This window comes from Anser anser, assembly GCF_964211835.1.
Source record: "Anser anser genome assembly, chromosome: 9".
NCBI classification, from domain to species: Eukaryota; Metazoa; Chordata; class Aves; order Anseriformes; family Anatidae; genus Anser; species Anser anser.
The window spans coordinates 23,241,966-23,262,915 of record NC_139729.1 but is presented as its reverse complement, the minus strand read 5'-3'; the positions used below and the strand labels follow the sequence as shown (position 1 = coordinate 23,262,915).

Sequence of the window (20,950 nt, the reverse complement as noted above, 5' to 3'; positions counted from 1 at the left end):
AAATGGGATCAGAATCAGACTGAAGTTTTATCCCAAGGGGCATTAACCATTTTTGCCCTGTCACCAAAGTAACTTGCACCTGGCCTCCACCCAGTCACAGGAAGCAGCCTGTGAAACCATGCCTCGAGAGCCACCCTTGAGGGCAGGGCCACGGTGAGGTGGAGGAAGGCTGTACAAGGCTGAACTGGCTCTGAGGCGAGGCACGCGGGGCTGTGAGGACAGGGAACCCCCCAGAGAGTTACGGACAGCCCACAGATTGCCTTGGTCTGAGACTGTGTGTGTTTTTGTGGGTGCCTGCCCGCACTGCCACGAGGCTGGGCCTGCGCTGCCGTAAGGCTGGGCCAGGTCCTCCCTGTGAGGCTGACAGGTCTTCCACTGTTGCAGACCTCAAAGGCTGGGACACCACCGGCACTGACAAGCTCCTGCAGCAACAAGGCACAGACAGCGGAGTATTTAGCATCCATTTACCTCCAGGTGTGTGGGAGCTCACCTCAGAGCTGAGGGGGGTACCCTTAAACTTAAATTTGTGCTGATGTGGCTGAACTGCTATATCAAGTAAGTATCACTCAAGAGACAAGTCTCATTGAAGTCAATGGTCTACTCCCCACATAAGTAATCTTTGTAGAACTGGGGTTGTACCTAGCTATCCTTCACAGAGCACTTTAGGTTTCTCTGAGACCATTTGTTACAGTCATTTTTTCCTCTCCTTCCGGTTGAAGAGTTTGGAAAGGTGTCAGAGGATTAGTATCATGCAAATTGCAAAAGGAAAGTGTCACTAAGGTAGGAAGACTTCACAAAAAATAGCTTTGGGGACCATACAGTATCCAGAATTAAATTTTATAGCAGTCCATAAAATTGAAGTATGAGCCAAGGGTTAACAACCTTGAATTTTGCCCTTAAAATTAGTACAAGAAAATCTACTTCATTATAAATACGGTAGTACTATATAGTGTCCTGTTGATTGATATGCCCAAGAGCTACCTTTGTCGGCAGTCTTTTAAGCAGTAATCCTTCATTTTGGTCTTAATAGTGAGATGGGCACCTCCCTCCTCATTGGGCTATCAATTTTTACCTGCCAATACAGTTTGATGAGCTTGCTTATATGCTGTTCAGTGCCTCCTGTCAGCCAGTACATATAGTCAGCAATCATGGCGCTCCTGATGACAAAAGCAGAATAAATGAATGTATAAGGAGAGAAGGATGTATATAGCAATATTTAAAGGAGATAACATTAAAAGAGTGTAACATGAAGTTTGTATCAAAAGATTACAGATAACTCTCAGACTTTGTCCAACTTTAAAACAATCATTAGTAAGCATTTTGAGATAGCTAAACTATCTGCAAGCGAACAACCCTGCACTTTTAAAATCTTTTTTCCATATTTTACTCTGAGCAACTATTTAATGACTGCTCAACAATGCTGTAGTCTGGCTTTTCTTTTTTTTTTTTCTTTTTTTTTTTTCTTTAAAGTATTTGTGGGTGAAATTTCTTATATGCAAGTACATTTTTTATACAATAGCATCAACACGTATAACACCTCATAGCTTGACAGTCTGAGGATATCAGTGTCTCCGGCAAATTCAGACTTAGTTCACCTCTGATTAAATTTTATCTAAAGAAAAACCCCAAACCCAAAGTAATCAGCTATCTTGCTACATAATTGAGTATGCTTTAGTACTCCCACTGTCTGTTGCAATCATTGCATTACTTTTTCTAAACTGAGGGATATTAAAAACCATTGTGCAATGGATATTAATGCAGAGTCTTAACAGACTTCAGAAAATCAGTTTGCTTTTATGGCTGCCTCTCTACACTGCTCTTCGTTCCCATTCCTCTAGAGATTCCAAATCCAATTAAATGTGACTAGATGTAATTCCAAATTGTCACTTTAGTCAATTAAACATATAATAATCTTGTGTACCTAATTACTAGCACTGAAAGTTTATTTGTTGATGTAGTGCTATCAATGTGTACTTCTGCATGTTCCCCTTATCATTGCCTATATATTAATTGTGCTTTGACATTACTGTAAATTGAATTTGAAATTTCCCCCTAGTTAAAAGTATCTCACAAACAGTAATCCCAATCCTGTTGTAATACCCTTTCAGAATGTACTTTCCAAGTCTGTATTATGTTCTTAATGAGATATAACCAAAAATACACGGATTTAACAATAAACATTTCAAAGCAGGCCCAGTATCAGGGGGTAACATATTGTTACAAACAGGAACTAAATCTTCCTTAGATGTTAGTGTACAGCTCCCATTAATTTCACTGGGAGAAAAGCAATTGAGTAGGATCCATGGATTTCTGCATAAGGACTGGATTTAGCCATAAGCCTTATCCAACGCTCATTCAAATCACTGGCAAAAATCCTCCTGATTGCACTAGAACAAAGAGCGGTTTCTAATTGAACATTGTTAGCCCAGCCGGCACAGGGTGAACAAAGGATGAAGTCCTCATTGCTCTGGAAATTGCTGGCAAAACTCTCACTGCCTCCAAACAGAGGAGAATTCCTAATCCCAGGGATGACATACAAGTATCCTATGGATGAAATAGAGAAGGTGAGTGAAGTGCCCAGCACTATGTGCCCAACCCACTGTCAGGTTTTGAAGAGCTGCCCACTGTCTCCTGAGACCCAACAGGGAAATAAGCACATAGCACAAAAAGGGAGGAAGACTTTGAACGAATCTGTCAAGTTACTTTGTATTATTGTGCCCGTGGTCTACTAGAGGTGGTCTACAAAGGTTCCAGCTCCTGTGACAGTGGCGTTCACTGGTACCATGGTCTCTAGCAGTGTATGAGAGTGGTGGTGGCCTCCTGTGGCTGCCTTGTAGGAAAGATAGGACTTTCAATCTAAATTTAGAGCAATTCTGAAGTACTAGAGCCTGGTATTTTTTGGAGTGAAATGACTTTAGCAAACAGTCATTTACAAATTGGTATCCTATAGATTTATTGCTCCCAAAACTGTTGTCATTTGAGAGATTAAAACTGGCAAATCCTTAACCCTGAGTATCACCGTCTCACACTGCAGTAGTGCTGCCATGGGTTGAATGCAACCAGCTGGATGCAGACACTCGCCGTGTAATTTGCTACCCGTACTGCAGGCCGTGGTCTGGTGACATCCTGCTGACAGGACACCACAAGGCTCAGTTTGTGAGCTCCCACTCCTCTGTGGTAATAGTGATTTATTTCCCCAGCTTGGTACCACTTTCAATGGAGGTGTCAGCAGAGCTCTGGAAAAATCTGGAATCAATTCCTAGACAAGTCACTTCATCTTTCTGTTTCCCAGTGTCATCTGTAAAATGAAGACAATCATATTTGACTGATTTGCCTATTTGGTGTGCGAGACCTCCTGGCACAAGCTCTCTCTTACTAATTCTTCGTAGCGTGCTCAGCACAATGTCACTCTGATCATGGCAGAGGTCTCTAGGTACTGCTGCACTTCAGACAAATGCCTTTCCTCTTTATTCTTCCTTCTTAATTTGCTCTTATTTAAATAATCAGAATTACACTTACATTTCAGGCATTCGTGTTTAGTTTTTAAACATCTGCTTTTATCCCTGCTGGATTTCTCTTGTACCACCATGCATTACACCATGAACAGCAAGACACATACATAAAAACGCTCTGAGCTTTTCGAGCACTTCCATCCCAATTTCACTTCTCAGTTCCTCGGTCATTAGGGAGCACACACAGGTCAGGACCAATGCTTGCTACTGCGACCTCGGGGCTTATGAGGGACTTAAAAAATTCCACTTTCAAAAGAAACATAAGCATTAAGGCTGTATGTGGATGGCCTACGTCCAACCCCAAATATGCCTAAGTCAGAGGGTTTTCTTTAATGGTCTCTGAGGCTTGACTCCTAGAGTCAAAGTGACACAAGAGATAGGGAATTATGAATTCCCTGACACAGGTGAAATTATGCTGGCTGAATATGGTTATAAGGCTGGCATTGGGAAATATTTAGGGACCTAAACACTGAGACAGAAACCAAAGGACTGATTGAGGTATCTAGGCAGGTGAAAACCCTGGTTCCCAGTGAACTATGCAAAGGCATAAAGCACAGAACTTGGTCCCCAGGTCCCAGTGAGTACCTATCCATTTGGCCCACTGAAATTCAGGTCACAATGACTTTCAGTAAGGGACGTGTGAGCCCACACTCTGAAAACAAGACTTTGGTAAAATATTCTTTAAGGAAATACTATACTATTTATGAAATTATTGTTTAGGGTCCTCAGCCAGTGATGGGGCTCATTAACATATTTTTCTTTGTCCGTCTTCAGAATGAAAGCCTATTGCATGTGTATATCTGAAGACATCTTGATCATACTTGCTTTTTTTTATTTTTTTTATTTTTTTCTTTTTTAAAATGTCTGTATGTCTAATGACATTTCAGCAAAGCTGAAAATCCTTCCTTCAATCATGTGACTATCTGGAGGTTTCATTCTTTATGTGGAAGGCTCTTCTTTATTTTAAAATAGACTCATTTGTCATATTTTTTTACACTATAAAATGCAATGCTTCCATTTCCTTCAGTGTGCTAATGAAGAAGAGAGAAATTTGCTTTTCCAAAACTGAGACAAAAATATCAAAAAATGAGGGATGAAATTCAAACTGTTTGATTCTGAAGCTTCTCTTCTTATGTCTGATGAAATTTTCCAGGGAACAGTTAAAGAATTTAGTTGAAATAGTCACTGCCCCAGGTAACTCTGTGATTCAGATTATTTTTGCCCTTTCTGTTTGTGTGTATGTATCAATCTCTTCTTGTTTGGGTTAGCTCAGTATTACTTACACTTTCATCTATGCTAAATGCTTGCTGTCTATTAAAAAAAAAAAAAAAGTTTGAAATTTCAGCTTGCACATTGAATACAGTGGTCCAAATACAGACTGATAAAACACTGAATATAGGTCAACAGGGGAATCTGTGATGACTAAACTAGCCATCCACTGTGAATTACAGTCAATTTTAGAAGTAAAATTATAGGTCAAATGAAGCACACAAAAGTCTGTAACATACTGAGGGAGTGCATTCTTATTAAAGGTTTATGAGGATAATATATATCTTGAGAATGAAGCTGAGTTGCTTTAGACACGTCACTGCTACTCCATACCTAAAAGGAGCTGTATGGTGTGTACAGCAGAGGATGTGTAGGATTATTTCCCCTCCCCTTTCCTTCCCAAATCCAAAGGGAATTTCTTTCTTCACGGACTTCAAATCCCAAAGGGATTTGGGAAGAGCAGAAAGCTGAAGTCCGTGAAGAAAGAAATTTCCCAGTGCATTAACGGATTCACAGAAACCAAACGAGGGACCACTCCCTGCCCTGTTACTATATCAATATTGTGTGTTAAATGTGATGTGTAACGTTATCAAATACGGCTGATGTATACAATATATATGGATTAGGATAGTATAGGCACAACCATATTAGCATTTTTGCCATCTGCTGCAATCACAGATCCTAGGGATGTGGGCACTTGTGAAGAGCTGGGCAGTAAGAGGCTGTGGACCAGGTCAGTTGAGGTCTGCTGATCCATTGAGTGCAGACTTTGGACTGGTGAAATTGGCCAGCAACAGACCTCACTCTGATTTGTACCTCTCAAGGGTTCAACTTTGAACTTTCCAGAGCACCAGAAACACAAGGTACAAAAGAAAGGGAAAATATCTCCCATGTACGTCACGCAACGCATTTTTTTCTGGATGAAATGCCATCTTTTATTTTTACAGTTCTGAAATATACTGGTATTGAAATCTATCAGCAAAGAACAGATACATGCATTCTCTTTCTACACAATCACTTCAAGTGATATTCAGAAATATTGACCTCTTGTTTACAGAAACCAAACACAGCGCTACCAAACCCATCTGTGTTAATGTAGTAAGACTGGATCAAAAGGTGTCTTGCAATATCTGCTCAATCTGGCCACTTGGTGGTGCAGAACAATAAGATATATTTCCATATGTGCAAGTGAACAGCACACCACAGATCTCAAACTGTCTTCCTCAGCCCATCTACAGAAATGTATAGGCCTTATAATAAAAGCGTCAAAGGTGGCTTTTGCTGCCTGACAGCTGCTGACACTAACAGCGAGTGTGCAGCCAAATCCTTTGCAGCGGCCATGCAAGTCTGTGACAAGAAAATGGATGGTGCGGACGCTGTTCTGGAACGCACCAAAGTGTCACGTTTCCAAAGAAGACAAGAAGTTAGCATCGTTGCTAAACAGATGTGTCCTCGTTTACCACTGTAAACAGTGGAAAAACAAAAGGGCAAGGCTCAAGGTCAGCTCCTTGGGCCTCCATTGCTCCCCCTGAGCTTCTCAGAAAGGAAGGGAACCCTGAGGGGGAGAGGAGCTCTCTGCAGACGGCAGAGCCTTAGGAATAATCACAGCCTATGCATGTTACAGTAACTTTCACTCTTCTATGCTATTCAGCCCCAATTGCTGCTCAGATCAGGAGGCTGATAAGTGGCAGAAAATTGCCTTTGCTCCCTACTTCAAGTGATCTCACCTGGTCTGCAGTAAGTGGTACTAATAGAAGGCCTCAGCCAGAGCCATGTGGCATTGGTAGTGTGCAGAGCTACTGCTTGGAAGTGGTAAGTGTGTATGTTCTTCCCCACCGCTCCTCTTCTTTCTAATTTAACAGGAACTTTAATATTCCTGTTAAGATCATCTCTGATGGAGACACCTGGGTATTTGAGATCTATCTTGTATCTGAGGCTCAGTATTAGATTATGGGAGAAAATAAACAACTCTTCTGGATGACTTTTTCTCATCTTTTTCTGGGATTAGAAAGGGAAAATGATGTTTTTAGCTGGAATAAGGAGGAAGTAGTTATTGTAAAGCGATTATCCTGTTTGAAAAGTGGACAACAATAGAAGTTATTTTTTAAACATCTCTATGTCTTAAATAAATGTAAGGTTGTTATTTTGAGGTTTATGGAGATACATGAAAACCATTATATGAGAGAGAAACAGAACTATAGAATACTGAGCAGTAAGGAAATAAGTGATGTGAGGATTTAGCTATATATGACCTTGCCTCCAAATGGGGGAAAAGGAATTGTGTCAATCCCTCTGCTATCTGTGTATAATGCCTTAACATTGCTAACACCTGCACAGAACTCACTAAAACTCACTTTTAAACATTTTACCAGTGAACCTTAAACATGTTGGGAAGCTGCTATAAAACTTTTTGTCCTGCCAAACCCTTCCAGGTTGGTGATAGAGTATGCTTGCTGCGAATGAGTCTGAAGTCTCTGGGTCATTAGCCCATTGCCAGAAAGTAGGAATGTTTCCTGCAAGGAAAATGGCACCTGCATTTAGAATATATTTATTATAAGTATCATTATCTGTCTGGTGGCTGCATGCAGATAACAACTTTCTGCATTGTCTTAAGACTGCTGTACCGTGATAACGAATGTTTCCTATTTAAGGGCAGCTGCCATGTAAGGACACAGAGAATGCTCCGCAGATGTGAGCTGAGAAAAACTGTGCGAAACACGGGGAAAGGAGAGGTCTCTTAAAATGGTGGGGGATGCTCAAGACAACAGGGTGCTAAGCACAGCAAGATCTCATGCGGTGTGACTGGGCACGAAACAAGCAGCAGTGAGCATGGACATGCTGCACAGATCACTGGAGCTGTGGAGGCCCTGATGCTGTGGTAGCTTCATGGTAGAGACGTTTTGGGAAGGGATGGGGTAACTGGGATGAATTGCTTGATGACAGAAATATGATGAGACTCTGAGGGACGAGGACTGTGCTTGTTCTGCGCTCTAGCTGGTGCTCTGCTCTCGTGTATCTCTTTGCACCTCATGCTCCCTGGCTTGGGGATGTGCCTTGTGCTGTTGTCAGTGTTTGTATTTACTTCTAGCAGGCGGCAGTGATCGTGGAAAAACTGGTGTGGAGGCTGCCTCCTGTCCCTGATGTGACTGCCTGCCAGAGTACACTGTTGTTTGACACCTGGACAGTCTCAAGTGATAAAGAATAATGTGTGCGGTGCAGAAATAACGGCCAGTAGTTCTAGACAGAGGCTAACCTCATATGTTGGTGTCAAATTAAATAATAGGCAGTATGGGCTTTCCTTTGGGCTTTGACTGATCCTAGCACTTGTCAAAGCTGCTTTCCTAGACGCAATTTATGAGGTGTGCCATTTGCAACGTCACCCTGGGGACATGGCTGGCCACGAATCCCACAGGACAGCTCGGGTGGCTCGGTGTGGGGGCAACCAGACCCAATTCCCTGCTGACCCCTGGCCCAGGGGCGCTGCCTGTGCAATGCCCTGGCCAACAGTGGAGGGCCCCTTCTCCTCAACAGAGCTGCTGAAGGTGGCCATGGGGGGTTCGTTGCTGCCTGACCCCACACAGCCACATGTGGGGCACCCACCATTGCTGGGGCCTGCGCTGAGTTGCCCTGCCCCGGCTGGGGGAGTTCCCTCTGTGTTGGTGTTTCTATGACAACCAATGGTTTTTATTTTCTTTCTATAGAATTTTTCCTTTTGTTTATTTCTGTTGAGGAAAAGTGGAAACAATTAGGATGGGGAAGGAATATGAACTTTCCCCTGTCCTTCCAGGAGCGGGCCCAGTCAGGGTTGAAAGGTGGACGGGCCTGCTCCCTCAGCTCACATCCCCAGCCCAGGGTGGGCCTTCGTGCCACCGCCGGCTCTGTGAAGAGAAGCTGAACATACCAACTAACCCGAACTGTGCAGCTTTTGTGAAGAGAAGCTGAACATACCAACTAACCCGAACTGTGCAGCTTTACCCACTGCCTTGTCAGTTCTGACTGAAACGGCAACTGGAGTCATACAGAGGGCTGAGGTCTGCTCCTTGCAGACCTGGTTCGCTTCACAGCTGGTGGGATTATATAGGTTTTTCTTGAATAGGAATGTCAAAAAGCTGAGTCAGCCCTGCTGCAGCTATTCAGATCCTAAAGCTCCTTCCTCCTTAAGGATTGCTTACCCCTACTCTGTGCAGTCAGATGAAGATGAGTTGTTTGTTCTGGCAGAGGGACAGACAGTCTGTTTTCCCCTACATGTATACAACTAATTTCAAGTCACTAGTGTTCTAGCTGGTGATAAAAGAGCTATCTTAAGCTTTTCACAGAACACAGTGACACTGTTAAATCAGCACAGTGATTTGATTAGCAGAAAGATGAGAGCTATACGGCTTAATGATAAAAAGGGGCAAAATCCCTTCTGTAGTTTAAACTTCAGATTCAAAGCAAATAGGCAGCCAGCTTTTCCTGTAAGTTACAAATCTTCACCTTACTACTGTTTCAGTGTCAGCAATAGGCTGCACTATCTGTGTGAGAAAGAAAAATTGCTTTCATGCCTTGTTGCTCATCTGGTCAGACCTCTCACTGCAGATGTGTGACAGGCAGCTGTGGGGTCACAGCCCTCCAGGCTTGGGACTCAGAAAATGTGCAGGCTCTGATGCCTCCTTCCCCAGGAGCTTTGAGGGTCACCCTTGGGTGTTTGTCCTCTTTCTAGCACTCTTACCCTTGAGAACAGCCCATGGTTTGGCTCCTCTGTCCTTGGGACTAGTATGGACTTCCCAGGCTGTTCTGTGGCTTGCATGTCCCCTTGCATATACACATCCCTTGTCTCGTCTTTCCTTAAGGAAGCTGACTTTCCATCCCCAGCAAGGTGGGGCCCCCTCAGCCTTCTCCAAGAGCCTTTTCTCTTCCTTGTTATAGAAGTGAGCCCAGAACCCTTCTCTGAACTTTCCATTCTGGTTATTAAGTGAGCTTCTGATCAGCTGTGACTCTATCCTTTGCCAGGGTACTTTCAGTTTCTGCTATCGAGGATGATCCTGAGCCTAAATGCCTTGTAATGTCTAAAACTTCTAGGTAACTTCCAGACTAAATTTATGTATAATGAATTTATGCCCATTTGTTCAAAGGTCAAGATGGTCTTTCAGCTGAAATAGGTTTACTCCCTTCTGAGGTTTAAATCTTTACTGTGCTTGTCAAGAACAGTCTCCGAACAATAGAGGATAAATATATTTACTAGCTGACACCTCGGTGAAAGTGGCTGCACCACTTTAGAATTCATCATTTGCAGATGCTCTGACCCCGCATGGTCCTTCTAGGACTGCTTTACAATACCAAATGGCCTTAGGGTGCACTCTACATGGTAGCACCCTATTACAGCACTACCCTGAAGGATTGCTATGCAGTCAACAAAATTTGGGAGTGATGCAGTTGTGGGCATATCGGTTGCCTTATACTAACTCAGATGTTCTTGCATTCAAACTCCTTCATGTGTTTTCTGTGGGCTGACAAGCACTAGTGAAAGTTACACGCAGAGAAACTTGGGAGGTGCTTACATTACAGTTGACCTTACTCTAACTTTTGACTTTCTGTGAACCAAATAATTTGGTCTGGTATATCCTCAGAGATGAAATCTCAGGGGATCTCAGCTTGATAGGCAGGCTGAGTTAAATGTCATTATCTGTGCTGTTTGTGCCAAGCAGTACAGTTTACAACCAACCCCTCCTGTTCACATACCCATACGGTGTTCTGGGTGTATTTAACAGAGTATACAGTGATTTAAACACATGCTGGGGATAGAAAGGCAAGGAATACTCAAATAGCAAGCAGAAATAAATGACAGGTTATGATTTAAAAAAAAACCAAGTTCATATTTCCAGAAAATGCAGCCAAATGTCTGTAACGGGCAGAGTGCATGCTGCACCTCTAATGGGGCTTGACTAAGACCAGTGACTCCAATGAGATGCCATAAGTGGTGCTAAGCTTAGTTTAACACAACCTGCAAAAGCAGCTCTGCACAGTTGCTATAACACTACGTTAAACTAGGCTAAACTCTGAATGCTGCTATAGTCGCTGCTTTTTGGAACCGCTCTGGATTCAGTCTGTCAGAATGTTCCTCTCCTTTACAGAATACATAATCTCATTTAAAATCATCTAGTTTCCTGAAAGCATCTCAATATGGGGAAAAAAAGGCTGACACAGATCCCTTTTGCCTGCTGATGTAGTAAACTTACTGATTGCTTATCTGCAGTAACACCAACCACAATTTTCTTCAGTTTTGAAATCATATTTATGAACGCCTTGGTTCATACTGTCTTTTTAAATGTAGGCATTTTTAGGTATTTTTTCTTATGAAATACCAGTTTCTGAAAATGTGTTTTTTAAAAAAAAAACCAACTTTTTTTTTAAATCCTCAGCCTGACTTCAAGGGGAGAAAAAACACCAACCAACGTACAAACAAAACAAAATCATCTTGTATTTCACCTGTCAGGATACTAGTGAACCTTTGCGTTTGACAGCATCCTGAACAGGATTCCCTCCCTATCTGTCTCAAAACAACATACTCTGCTAACACCGCCCTAAAACGTCTGTCTGATCAGTGCACCTCAGTTGTTGATGACTGTGTAGATAACAATTTCTCTCTGAATCAAGATTTTTGGGAAGAAGAGACTCTGATCAGTGCTATATAAAAGGAGACCTGGGAAATATAAAAGTAGATCTGGGAAATATCACAATGCTGCAGTGTTTTTGAACAAAATGTCTCTATTCCTTAGTTTGAAAGGGGTTTGTTTGAAAAGTTTTTTTTCTTTTTTTTTTTTGTGGAATTTACAGTAAGTGAAGTATTCCAGGTTCATCTGAATTAGTATTTCCAAAGAAATTAGCAAAAATTTCATTGTCTTGAAGAACTGATGTATTCTCCTCATCCTGGCATGTGAAATCCAATGCAGTTTATTTTGACACACTCTTGATGCTGTCCTGCAGAAGGAAACTGTTTGTTCCTGTTTTTGTGTTTGCTTTTTTTTTGGCTGAAGTCCGGCACAGAAAATTGGTGTTCATCTTCCCAAATCCTTTCTGCAACTCTGCTTTGATAAAGTGTTTTTCCACTTCTCATTCAAACTTTTTTCCTGCTATTTTAATAGCTTCAAGGTTCTACCACTAGTGTGTATCTTAAATGATAAGTAATGTGACCCTTTCAGCCTCTTGCCTAATTCACGTTGACTGTTCTACCATTAGTTAGCTAATGATTTGTGAAATATTTTTGTGCTATACCTTGTGGTCTTCAGCTGAACAGTCCTCTGTAAGTATCTAATGTTAGTAGTAATGATGATACATAGCAAGCTGCCATTGCATTTCCCTGTGCATTTCTTTCATTTAAGCATGTTCAGTGGTTTAAAGACTTCTGTTGCGTGTTGAAACTTTTAGTTTTTGGCAGTGTAATGCATGCATGCAAGCAGAGCTTCCTCTTGCAGAATTTTCTCCTGCCAGCAGTTTCTGTTCACACCAGCAGTCTCATCAGCTGCACCCAGGCTAAATTTTGCAGCATATCACAGTGTACATCGAGATCTTGACTTTTTTTTTAAATCTGCTCAGAACATACTTGAGCTTCTGCCCAAGGTACAAGGAAAGCAGGAAGTAGAAGATGCTTGTGTGCATGTAGCTTTTGCCCCAGTGCAGCCCAGGGACCCGACCAGGGCTCACCCCTACACCTGAGAGTAAGTACTCCTATATGCATTAGTCTAACTGCAACCAGAGACATAATTGGGATTATTCATGTTACTCTGACTGGGAGGACTGGAGCTCTGCTGCATGTGAGATCATATACACAAAGCTCCCACTGACTTTTAAAAGCTTGGGTATATGATGATAACCTTACTACTGAGAGCTGGAATGAAAGAGATGTGGAGAAACCATTATAAATCCACGAGTGCCAGAGTACCTTGCAGCTTCGGAGTATCTCTCTAAGCACCTAAACACGGCAGCTTGACGCAGGTGATTCCGGAAATAGGCTGGGTTCAGAAAAATGCTCCTTTAAAAGATAAGAGATGGGCAAGTTTAGATCTCAAATTCTTAAATCATTAAAAGCCACTAATAAACAAACTGTGACTAAGATGAATCCACTATATGCTTCTACACATCTCAACAGTCACTCTGTATGCCTCAAATGTAATATGAACTATCATTTTCTCTCTTGACAACTGTGACAACAAGCATTATTAAAATTTTTATTGAGGTTATATTTATAAATGCAGTTTCATTAGGGTTCTGTGTATTGTTATGGAAACACTTTTTAAAAAAAGTTCCTGTTGTAATATGCTATATTGCCTTTAGCTTGAGCATAACATAAGTAAAAGTGCCACAGTAAAACTTCTTGTTAACCCCCTACCTCCAGAAACATGAGTGGAAGTTCTGTGACCTGTCTTCTTGGAAACACTATGCATTTACAATTCATTGTAATGCTAACTTAGATTTTTAAATATTTTCAGTATCAATGATAGGCTCTAAGTGAGTGGACCTCGGCATGCTTCTTATACCCTTAACTTTAGCTAACAAATTATAGGCTTTAAGTCAATACCAGAAAAGGATGTAAAGGTAAAAATAGCATAAGCCAAGTGGTTAGATTGGCAGGCAGGGTATCCTTCTGGTATAAGCAGGGGAAGGGCAAGCATGACAGCTCCATCTACATCTAATTAGTTCTGCTTGTGAGATCTCCAACATGTGACTGCTACTCTGGTCAGCGCTTTTCCCAGTGTTTGGAGAAAAGGTACATAAAGCATGTTCTAAGATGCAACATTAAATATTTGTCATTATTTACATGTTTTATAAAGTATTTAATAACAGCTTACCACATCAAACCACATCAACAAAGAGATTAATGCTTTGCCTTCTATTACAAAGATGACTTTTATGTTCCCTTAAAACATCTCCGTGCACATTGCTTAAAGCTGTCCCAAGCTTAGTTGTTGTTTTGGATTCCAATGCCTTCATTGAGTGCTACCTGTAGTTTGTGCACGGCTCGTGCACAACTGAAGGAAGTGCAGATCTTAGTGATGGGAAGCACGTTACTTTTAGTACACTAAAATCGAGCATGTGAAACAACACTGGATGTTAACCCACTTATGTTAACGGGGTAAACGAGTCACTCCTATCAGTAACAAAACAATAATGGCAACAGCAAACGGGGGGGGGGGGGGGGTGCGGTTCTCAGCCAAATATGGTTCAGGTCTGAAGTTCAGAAAATACTAATGGTCACCAAAACTTAACCAAAAAGAAATCGTCACAAGATCAAATACTGTCATCATTTAATGATTTGACCAAAGCAGTAATATCTTACTTAGATGACGACTGGTACTTCTGCAAGCTATTTTAAAGGAGATTATTGCTGCTGTAAACTGTAGTCAACAGTTGATAATAGTAATATTGATTTTTTTTTTCTTTTTTCTTCAAGTTAGTGGTTCTACCACAGCCAAGCAATAGCACTATGAGGGCAAAAATTAAAAAATCAATAATTCCCTGGTAGTTAGCAACACATTTTCCTGTAAGTCTTTGAGCAGGATGTACTGTGATAGGCTTATAATAAATATAGAACTGTAGCAGATTTTCAAAGAATTAGGTATCAGATTTCCATCTTGATTTTTTTACTAGTCTGAGAAAGATGAACCGCTTCTCTTGATCTATAAATTCTATACTGAAAAATATAGCATGCTCTAATAGCTTGAGCAAACATCAGAAAGCTACCTTTGACTATGTGGCAGTCTGCTAGGTTCTCTGTAGCCTATACATTAGAAACGATTTCTGCTGACTTCTTTCTGATGACTTCTCTACCCAAAAGGAGTTCCTTGCTGTACCAATACAGCTCCAGTTTAGCAGCCTTATGCAGAACAGTGCCAATTAATGCCATGCGTGCACAAAAATTGTGCGGTTTTCCCTTTGGCATTTAAATCTGACTCTGACGTATTTCAGATGCTTCTGGTGCAAAGGAAAAAACCAGTGAAAATAAGAAGCAAAGGAATTATACAAACAAAGGTTAAGAGGAAAACCCTAATTCCAGGAAGTTCTCCTTCAAATCGAAGCAGATGGGGGACCCATCTGGCCAGGCAGCAATGTGCCAGGCTGTGCATACTGAGAACAAGTCCGTGCTCCAAGATCCACCTCCAGCCATGGGCAGTCTCGATACTAGGCTGGTTAATCCAGTAATTAATTAGGAGGGATGTGCTTCAAGAGGGGGGCTTTGACAGAAGAATGAGGCAGGGAAGAAGGCAGTGGACACACCGGCTGCAGCTCACAGGACAATCTCTGTGTGTGGTGGTTTGTGCCGTAAGTAGAAGCATCGGTCCTTTGGTCTTCCTATTCGTGTGCTTCTCAGGGATCTTCAGGTAGGAAAAGTCGCTTCAACAAGAAACGTCTGAAAATGGGCAGCTCTTATTCTGCACAGGGAGAATTTCTAATCCACGAAACTGCAAATAAAGTCACTACATCTGAAGATTAAAACTTGTGTTCTTGCCAGGTTTGCCCCCCATCTGTCAAATGACTAGGTTAAAGTAAACTTGAAATAGATTTTCATTTATTTTTCATCTTCACTGTAATCCAAAGACTGCCCTGTTAAAAGCCTTTCGTAAATCATTTGGTCAGTTTTTCTCAACAAAACAGTCCTTAAGTAATGCTGTATATCAGCCTCTTTTTTGACATTTTCATTTTTTCATCTTGACATCTTCTCTTAAAAATAATACAGTGTTTGTCCTATTATCTTTCTTCTAACTGCAAGGAGTGGGGGGAGAAGGCATCAACTCTCTCCCCATCATAGCAATTGGAGTATGTGAATCAAAGATGCACATATTAGTCTGTGACTTTCTCTCTCCAGGTGTTTCTTTCAATCTTACTGCCCAGTATTAAGGAAACAGGTACGGCAAGAAACTCGGATCGCTACATAAAAACTGGCTGCTGGAAATCACATTGCCTTTTCTCTAAGGTATACATTGTCTGTTGAAGTCCTTCCCAAATGCAACGGGGATTTAACTCTAATCTGACTGACATGAAAAAGTGCCTCTACTACAATCCACTGCATCATTTGTACTTGGCCTTTATAGGCCAAGAAAAAGTCAGCAAGATGATTCTATAGATGAAGCAAGTGAAAAAATACACTTCACTACTGAAGCAGATAACTCATTTTTCTTGCTAGTACTGGAAGTAAAAGCTAGCTTGTTAGTAGAGGTGCGAGATGTTATTTGTTAAATTAGAGTGACAGAGGCTTTTTCCTTTTCTTAGTTGTCCATGTCTTCTTTCAATATAGTGTGGTCTTGTGTACAAATACATTTTAATAGTCAATTGTAATTGACTATTAGAGAGGAATTAAGTGATTTACCAGAAATAAAAATTCAGTGCTAAAGCAATATACATGTCTGTGCAGAGAGATGTAAGAGCATTCGGCACGGCAGTGGGCTGTGTTGCATGTCCATACGTCACTGGTACAGTGACTGTACAAATGGAGGTGCTGAGGCGTTCTTCACCACAGCATTAAATACAACGTCAGAGCAAGTAACGTGTCAACCAGTACTCAGCAGAACCATGTATTCACTTGCTGTAGACTAATACAATGCTTTTATCTTCAGTGAATACTGTCAATCAGTATAGCTGGTGGTCCAGCCCCAATATGCTTACAGATGAACCTGACAAATCCTGGCTGCTGTACAATTAGATTGAAGCTCAACTTTCTTCTTCTCCCTTGTTTCATCTACATGGCAGGTAGCGTATTATCTGCAGTGTAGTACTATCCTTACAGCTGTTTGTGTCTGCTGTGCACTGTTCTGTGATCCCAAGGGCTGGATCACCAGCTGGTTTAAGAGTTCAGCTCTACTACAGACAAATTCTTGAACTTACAGTAGCCAGGAATCGACCTCGCTCTATTTTTCTGCACTTCGTGTGTGCAGCTACGTTGTGATTTGGGAAGTTTTATTTGGGGAGCCTATGGCAGTGTATTTCCTTGCAGTCTACTTTGTATTCCCATCCAGTTTTCTTCTGGTGGTTTCAGTGCTACCAGTAATGAGCAAAGGGAGAAGGAATGTGGCTGCGGTGAGGAGAGCCATGTGAAGGAGGCTCATGTGAGGGAGGTAGAGCCTTTCTCCCAAACTTGTTTGCAGTCTTTCAGTAGCTGGACAGGTGTCCTGTGTGCCCAGAGGAATGTTTTCTTCCCAGCACCACTGATGCCTGGCTGTGACTGTGCCCACCCCGCCCTGTGCTCAGGGACCTCTTTCCCAAGGGAAGGAGCACCCTTCCCTCCCTGCCCTGCCCTGGCCACCCTGTTTGAAGGAGTGATAAGCAAAATCGGATAACAGCGGTTATATAGAGAAACAAGCTGGAGGAAAAAGAGGTAGGACCACTCAGCAGATGTAGTTACAAGAGTAGCTATACTGAAGACTGGTTGTTGAGGCAAACATCGCAGAGAATAGGATGGGTCTTTTTGGTGGCAATCTGATAATTCATTAGGAATCCCTTCTAATACAGTCATCGCCAGTGAGCTAAACCAACAGCTACAAACAGAGGCAGGAGAGGCTCTACCAGACTTATGTGAATCAAGGAATAGGACCTCTGATACTGAAGGACATCTGACCTGTCAGTGCAGTCAGATTTTTTTTTGTACAACCAAACAGAAATAAGTGCGGTTATGGCATCTACATGCAAGGACCTTCAGTGCACAGAAGAAAGCATCTCATGAAGTTTTCATACCTGAGCAGATAGAAAGGGAGGAAATGAGGGATCCCAATAAAGCTTTCACACACACAACACCTTTTCACTGCCAGTAAAGTGAAATATACCTGCCATGCTAAAAGGTTTTGCAGCAGCTATTTGCTTTGAATTGCAAGCGTAAGATAAATGTGCTATGCAGGTCTCGATTCCTCGGCTGTGAAGGTAGTAAAAAGGAGAATGTTCTCCTGTCCAGAACAAAAAGATATTTAGGAAAAACATGTTTCAAAGCTCCTAAAGCATCTAAACACAAGCAGAGATACTCTGCATTCCCTGTTGTATTTGTACAACGTGTTCCTAGCTATACAAATGCCATTTTCTTTTCTTGACCACCAACTCTTCTGATTGCTGTTGTGCATCTCAGCATTTATAGAACAGTCTAGTGTTGCTGGACTCTTCCTTCCAAGAGGAGCCATATTTCTTGCAAGGCAAGAATAAGTAGGATCCCACCACACATTGTGTAGATAAATGTTTTTGCAATGTAACATTATCGAAGTCAAGGCGAATACAGCCTTTGACCTCAATGAAGAAAGACTCAGCACATAAAATAGGAACTATGCTGCTGATATACTGACCTAGAAATAACATAGGATTGAGAGTTGAAATCAGAGAATTCAGAGAAATTAATTAAAAAAAAACCCACAAAGTTGAAGTACGTGGAAGTATTTGAAATGTGGTATGAGAAGGAATTATTTTTTAAGAGTACTTCTGGTTTATATTATCCAGAGAATCTCAATGGAATGGCTTTGTATTAATAATATCTCATCTATTATGTATATTGCAATATGCCTAACACAATTGCTGAAGTAATTAGATGCTGCTAATTCTTCTCTTTCTCTTCCCTTTTCTGAGGAGGTAAAGTGATTAGGAGAGTAGTTTAGAGCAAAATATACATTACATTACAGGCTTCCCACAGATTAGCAGCATCAGCCATTATGTTTCTTCTTTTTATACTTTTACCTAAAAATCTGTGCTCTTCTTAAATTCTTCTTCTTTCTCCTTTTTAATGCCCACTGACTACATTGTATCATGGCATCGGTGCATTATTTATTTTTTATTACTTAATATTTCACTAGGATTGCATTGTTCTACATACTTTAATACAGTCCTGTTTAAAGCTGCGAAATAAGGAAGATAGGGAATTAAGAAGTAGCTGATTAATTCAGAGTTTACAGACTAAAAATTCAGTAATCTGGATTAAAGACTCCTGATTTATCCTGTCTATAATTCAAGGACCAAGTTTTGAGGTACATTTTTTCTTCTGACAAATGTTGCATAAAGCCTGATGGTTAATAATTATTTTAAACCGTCTAAGAGTGTTTGAAAAGTCATGGGGAAAAATGTAGAGGATTTAGAATCAAACCTGTAAGGCTTGTGCTGCACTAGGGCTTTTTCTTTTTTTTTTTCCCACTGTGCCTCCCTAAGAGATTCCCTCTGTTAAGTCATCACTAAAGCAATCGTGCACTACTTAACAGAGGTGCTATTTTCTACTTCATGTGTCTCCCTATGAATTGTGCAAGAGGCATTAGAGAGCTCTGCCTTCTATCGAACACATAAAAAGGCAGAGCAGGAAAAGCTTCACAGATTTATTACATTCCCTATGCATTGCCTTTCTGGAAGGGAGGGAGAATACTGGCAGTGGGTCAGAGCTGTGAAGCAGCCTAAAAGGACGCAGGAAAATCTTGCTAACCCCCAAAGAATTTTGAAGAGCTCCATGCAGCATCCTTCATGATAATGAACTCAATTTTCAGGCATTACTTAGAGGCATTGTTAGTGAAATATGTTGCAATGCCTAATTCCTCTTCCTCCCCTTGGCCCTTACATGATTTCCAGGTGGAGTTTGTGGGGAGAAGGGCAGGGAATGAAGCCCAGGGCTGCTCTGGGTGGAGGCTGGTTGCAAATGTCCTTCATGGGGACACTTCCCAGAGCACCTCTCACCACCAGCTGTGGACTTATGATGGTGTGATGGCAGGACTATTGGGATGAGTTGTGGCAGGCAGCCCTGTTCCCTGGCTGAGCAGCTTATTTCCAGAGGAAATGGCACCAGCAATCAGGAAGGGAGCGATCAAATGTGGGCAGAGATGAATCAAAATGCTTTTTATCACTTGTTGCTGGGTGGATGACGTTAACGTCAACATCTTCTAGTCTTTAATCCATATACAGGATCTCTGTGAACACCAGTCTATGGTGATGGAACTGGATCAAGCTACATGTCTGTCATTCTTCAAATCTTGTGTGCCATGAGGACCATAACAGCTGAGGAAGCATAAGTATTGCAGGGAAAATCATGTTTCCAATAGAAAGGTTCTCTGCTTTTTTTCCCATGTGCAAACGGCAGGTCACATGGTGTCAACATAGATTAATTTTAGATTGCTTGGAGGAAAAAAGCAAAATAAGCAAAGAAACCATAAGGGGATATAGAGTCTCATTGAGAAAGTCATGTATATCATGTTTTGAAGGATCCTCCGTCTTCAATTGTCTTGGAGTTCAGCATTGCTCTCTCCAATTCTGAACAAAATTGAATCTTAACAGTTGCTGAGCTGTGTACGTGATGCACCGCAGGTTGTTGTTCCACATGCAACTGCAGCTTTATGGATTCCTCTGTTGGGCCTGGCCCTCTGAAGAGCAGACATAAATGAGGGACTGCTCTGCTGAAATGCTATGCTCTGCTTCAAGATTACTCTCATTTGGGGCAAAAATTCAACCACTGGCATTAGGCTGAGCAATATAAAGCCTAAGTACTAATCTGAGGTTTCTTAGTCAGTTCTTGACTTCTCAGACCTTCACTGTTTCGCCATCTGCTATAATTGAAAATTGCCTTCTGCAACCAAAGGGAAAATCTAATTTCTCAGCAAGCCATATGGGGTTATTAAGATCATTAAACCCTGGTATGCCATAATGCCTGGGCCAAAAGGACCACAGGGCATGTAAATATTGTGTGATTCATTTTATTGCTTCAGACTGCAAGTTAGGAATTGTTTTGATGGCTATCCTTATGATGAAAAGTGGTGGTCAAGTATGTTACCACAGATGTTGTTTGGTGAGGTCAACCCATAGCACGTTTCTTCAGAGCTGTGACAGATAAGTGCTTTTAATAGTTTGATCGCAAAGAATAAATATTTTATATCAGCCTGACAAATATTTAGAACCCAAGCAGTACTGTCAATTGGGCCAGCGATGCTAAGGCAGCCTCACAGTTTGATATTAAGAAACCCGAGGACACAATTGCCAGTTTTCAGGTGAACCCAGACTTTGCTTCTCAAACAGGATCTCTACAGAATGATCCTATCGTCTAGCTGATGACAGAAAATGTACTGCCTTTCCTTTTTTAAGAATGGGAAAGCTATCCCCATGCAGATGCTTGTTCTTGAACATTTTTATAACTGTGCTGCTGGAATTTTCTTCTAGTTAGTTGTGGTATTTCATAAGATTCCTTCCAAGCAAAA

The 20,950-nt window shown here is 41.4% G+C and overlaps 1 protein-coding gene across 1 annotated transcript in view; it reads right to left on the bottom strand.

The window, feature by feature from the left end:
- SPATA16 (spermatogenesis associated 16) overlaps nt 1-20,950 on the bottom strand; it is a gene marked incomplete at its 3' end in the record, with an annotated part of 83,491 nt that overhangs the window by 38,190 nt on the left and 24,351 nt on the right. Inside the window, 2 exon segments of the mRNA XM_083848104.1 lie at nt 1,073-1,157; nt 12,703-12,792. Of these exon segments, the coding sequence (XP_083704230.1) occupies nt 1,073-1,157; nt 12,703-12,792 (175 nt within the window).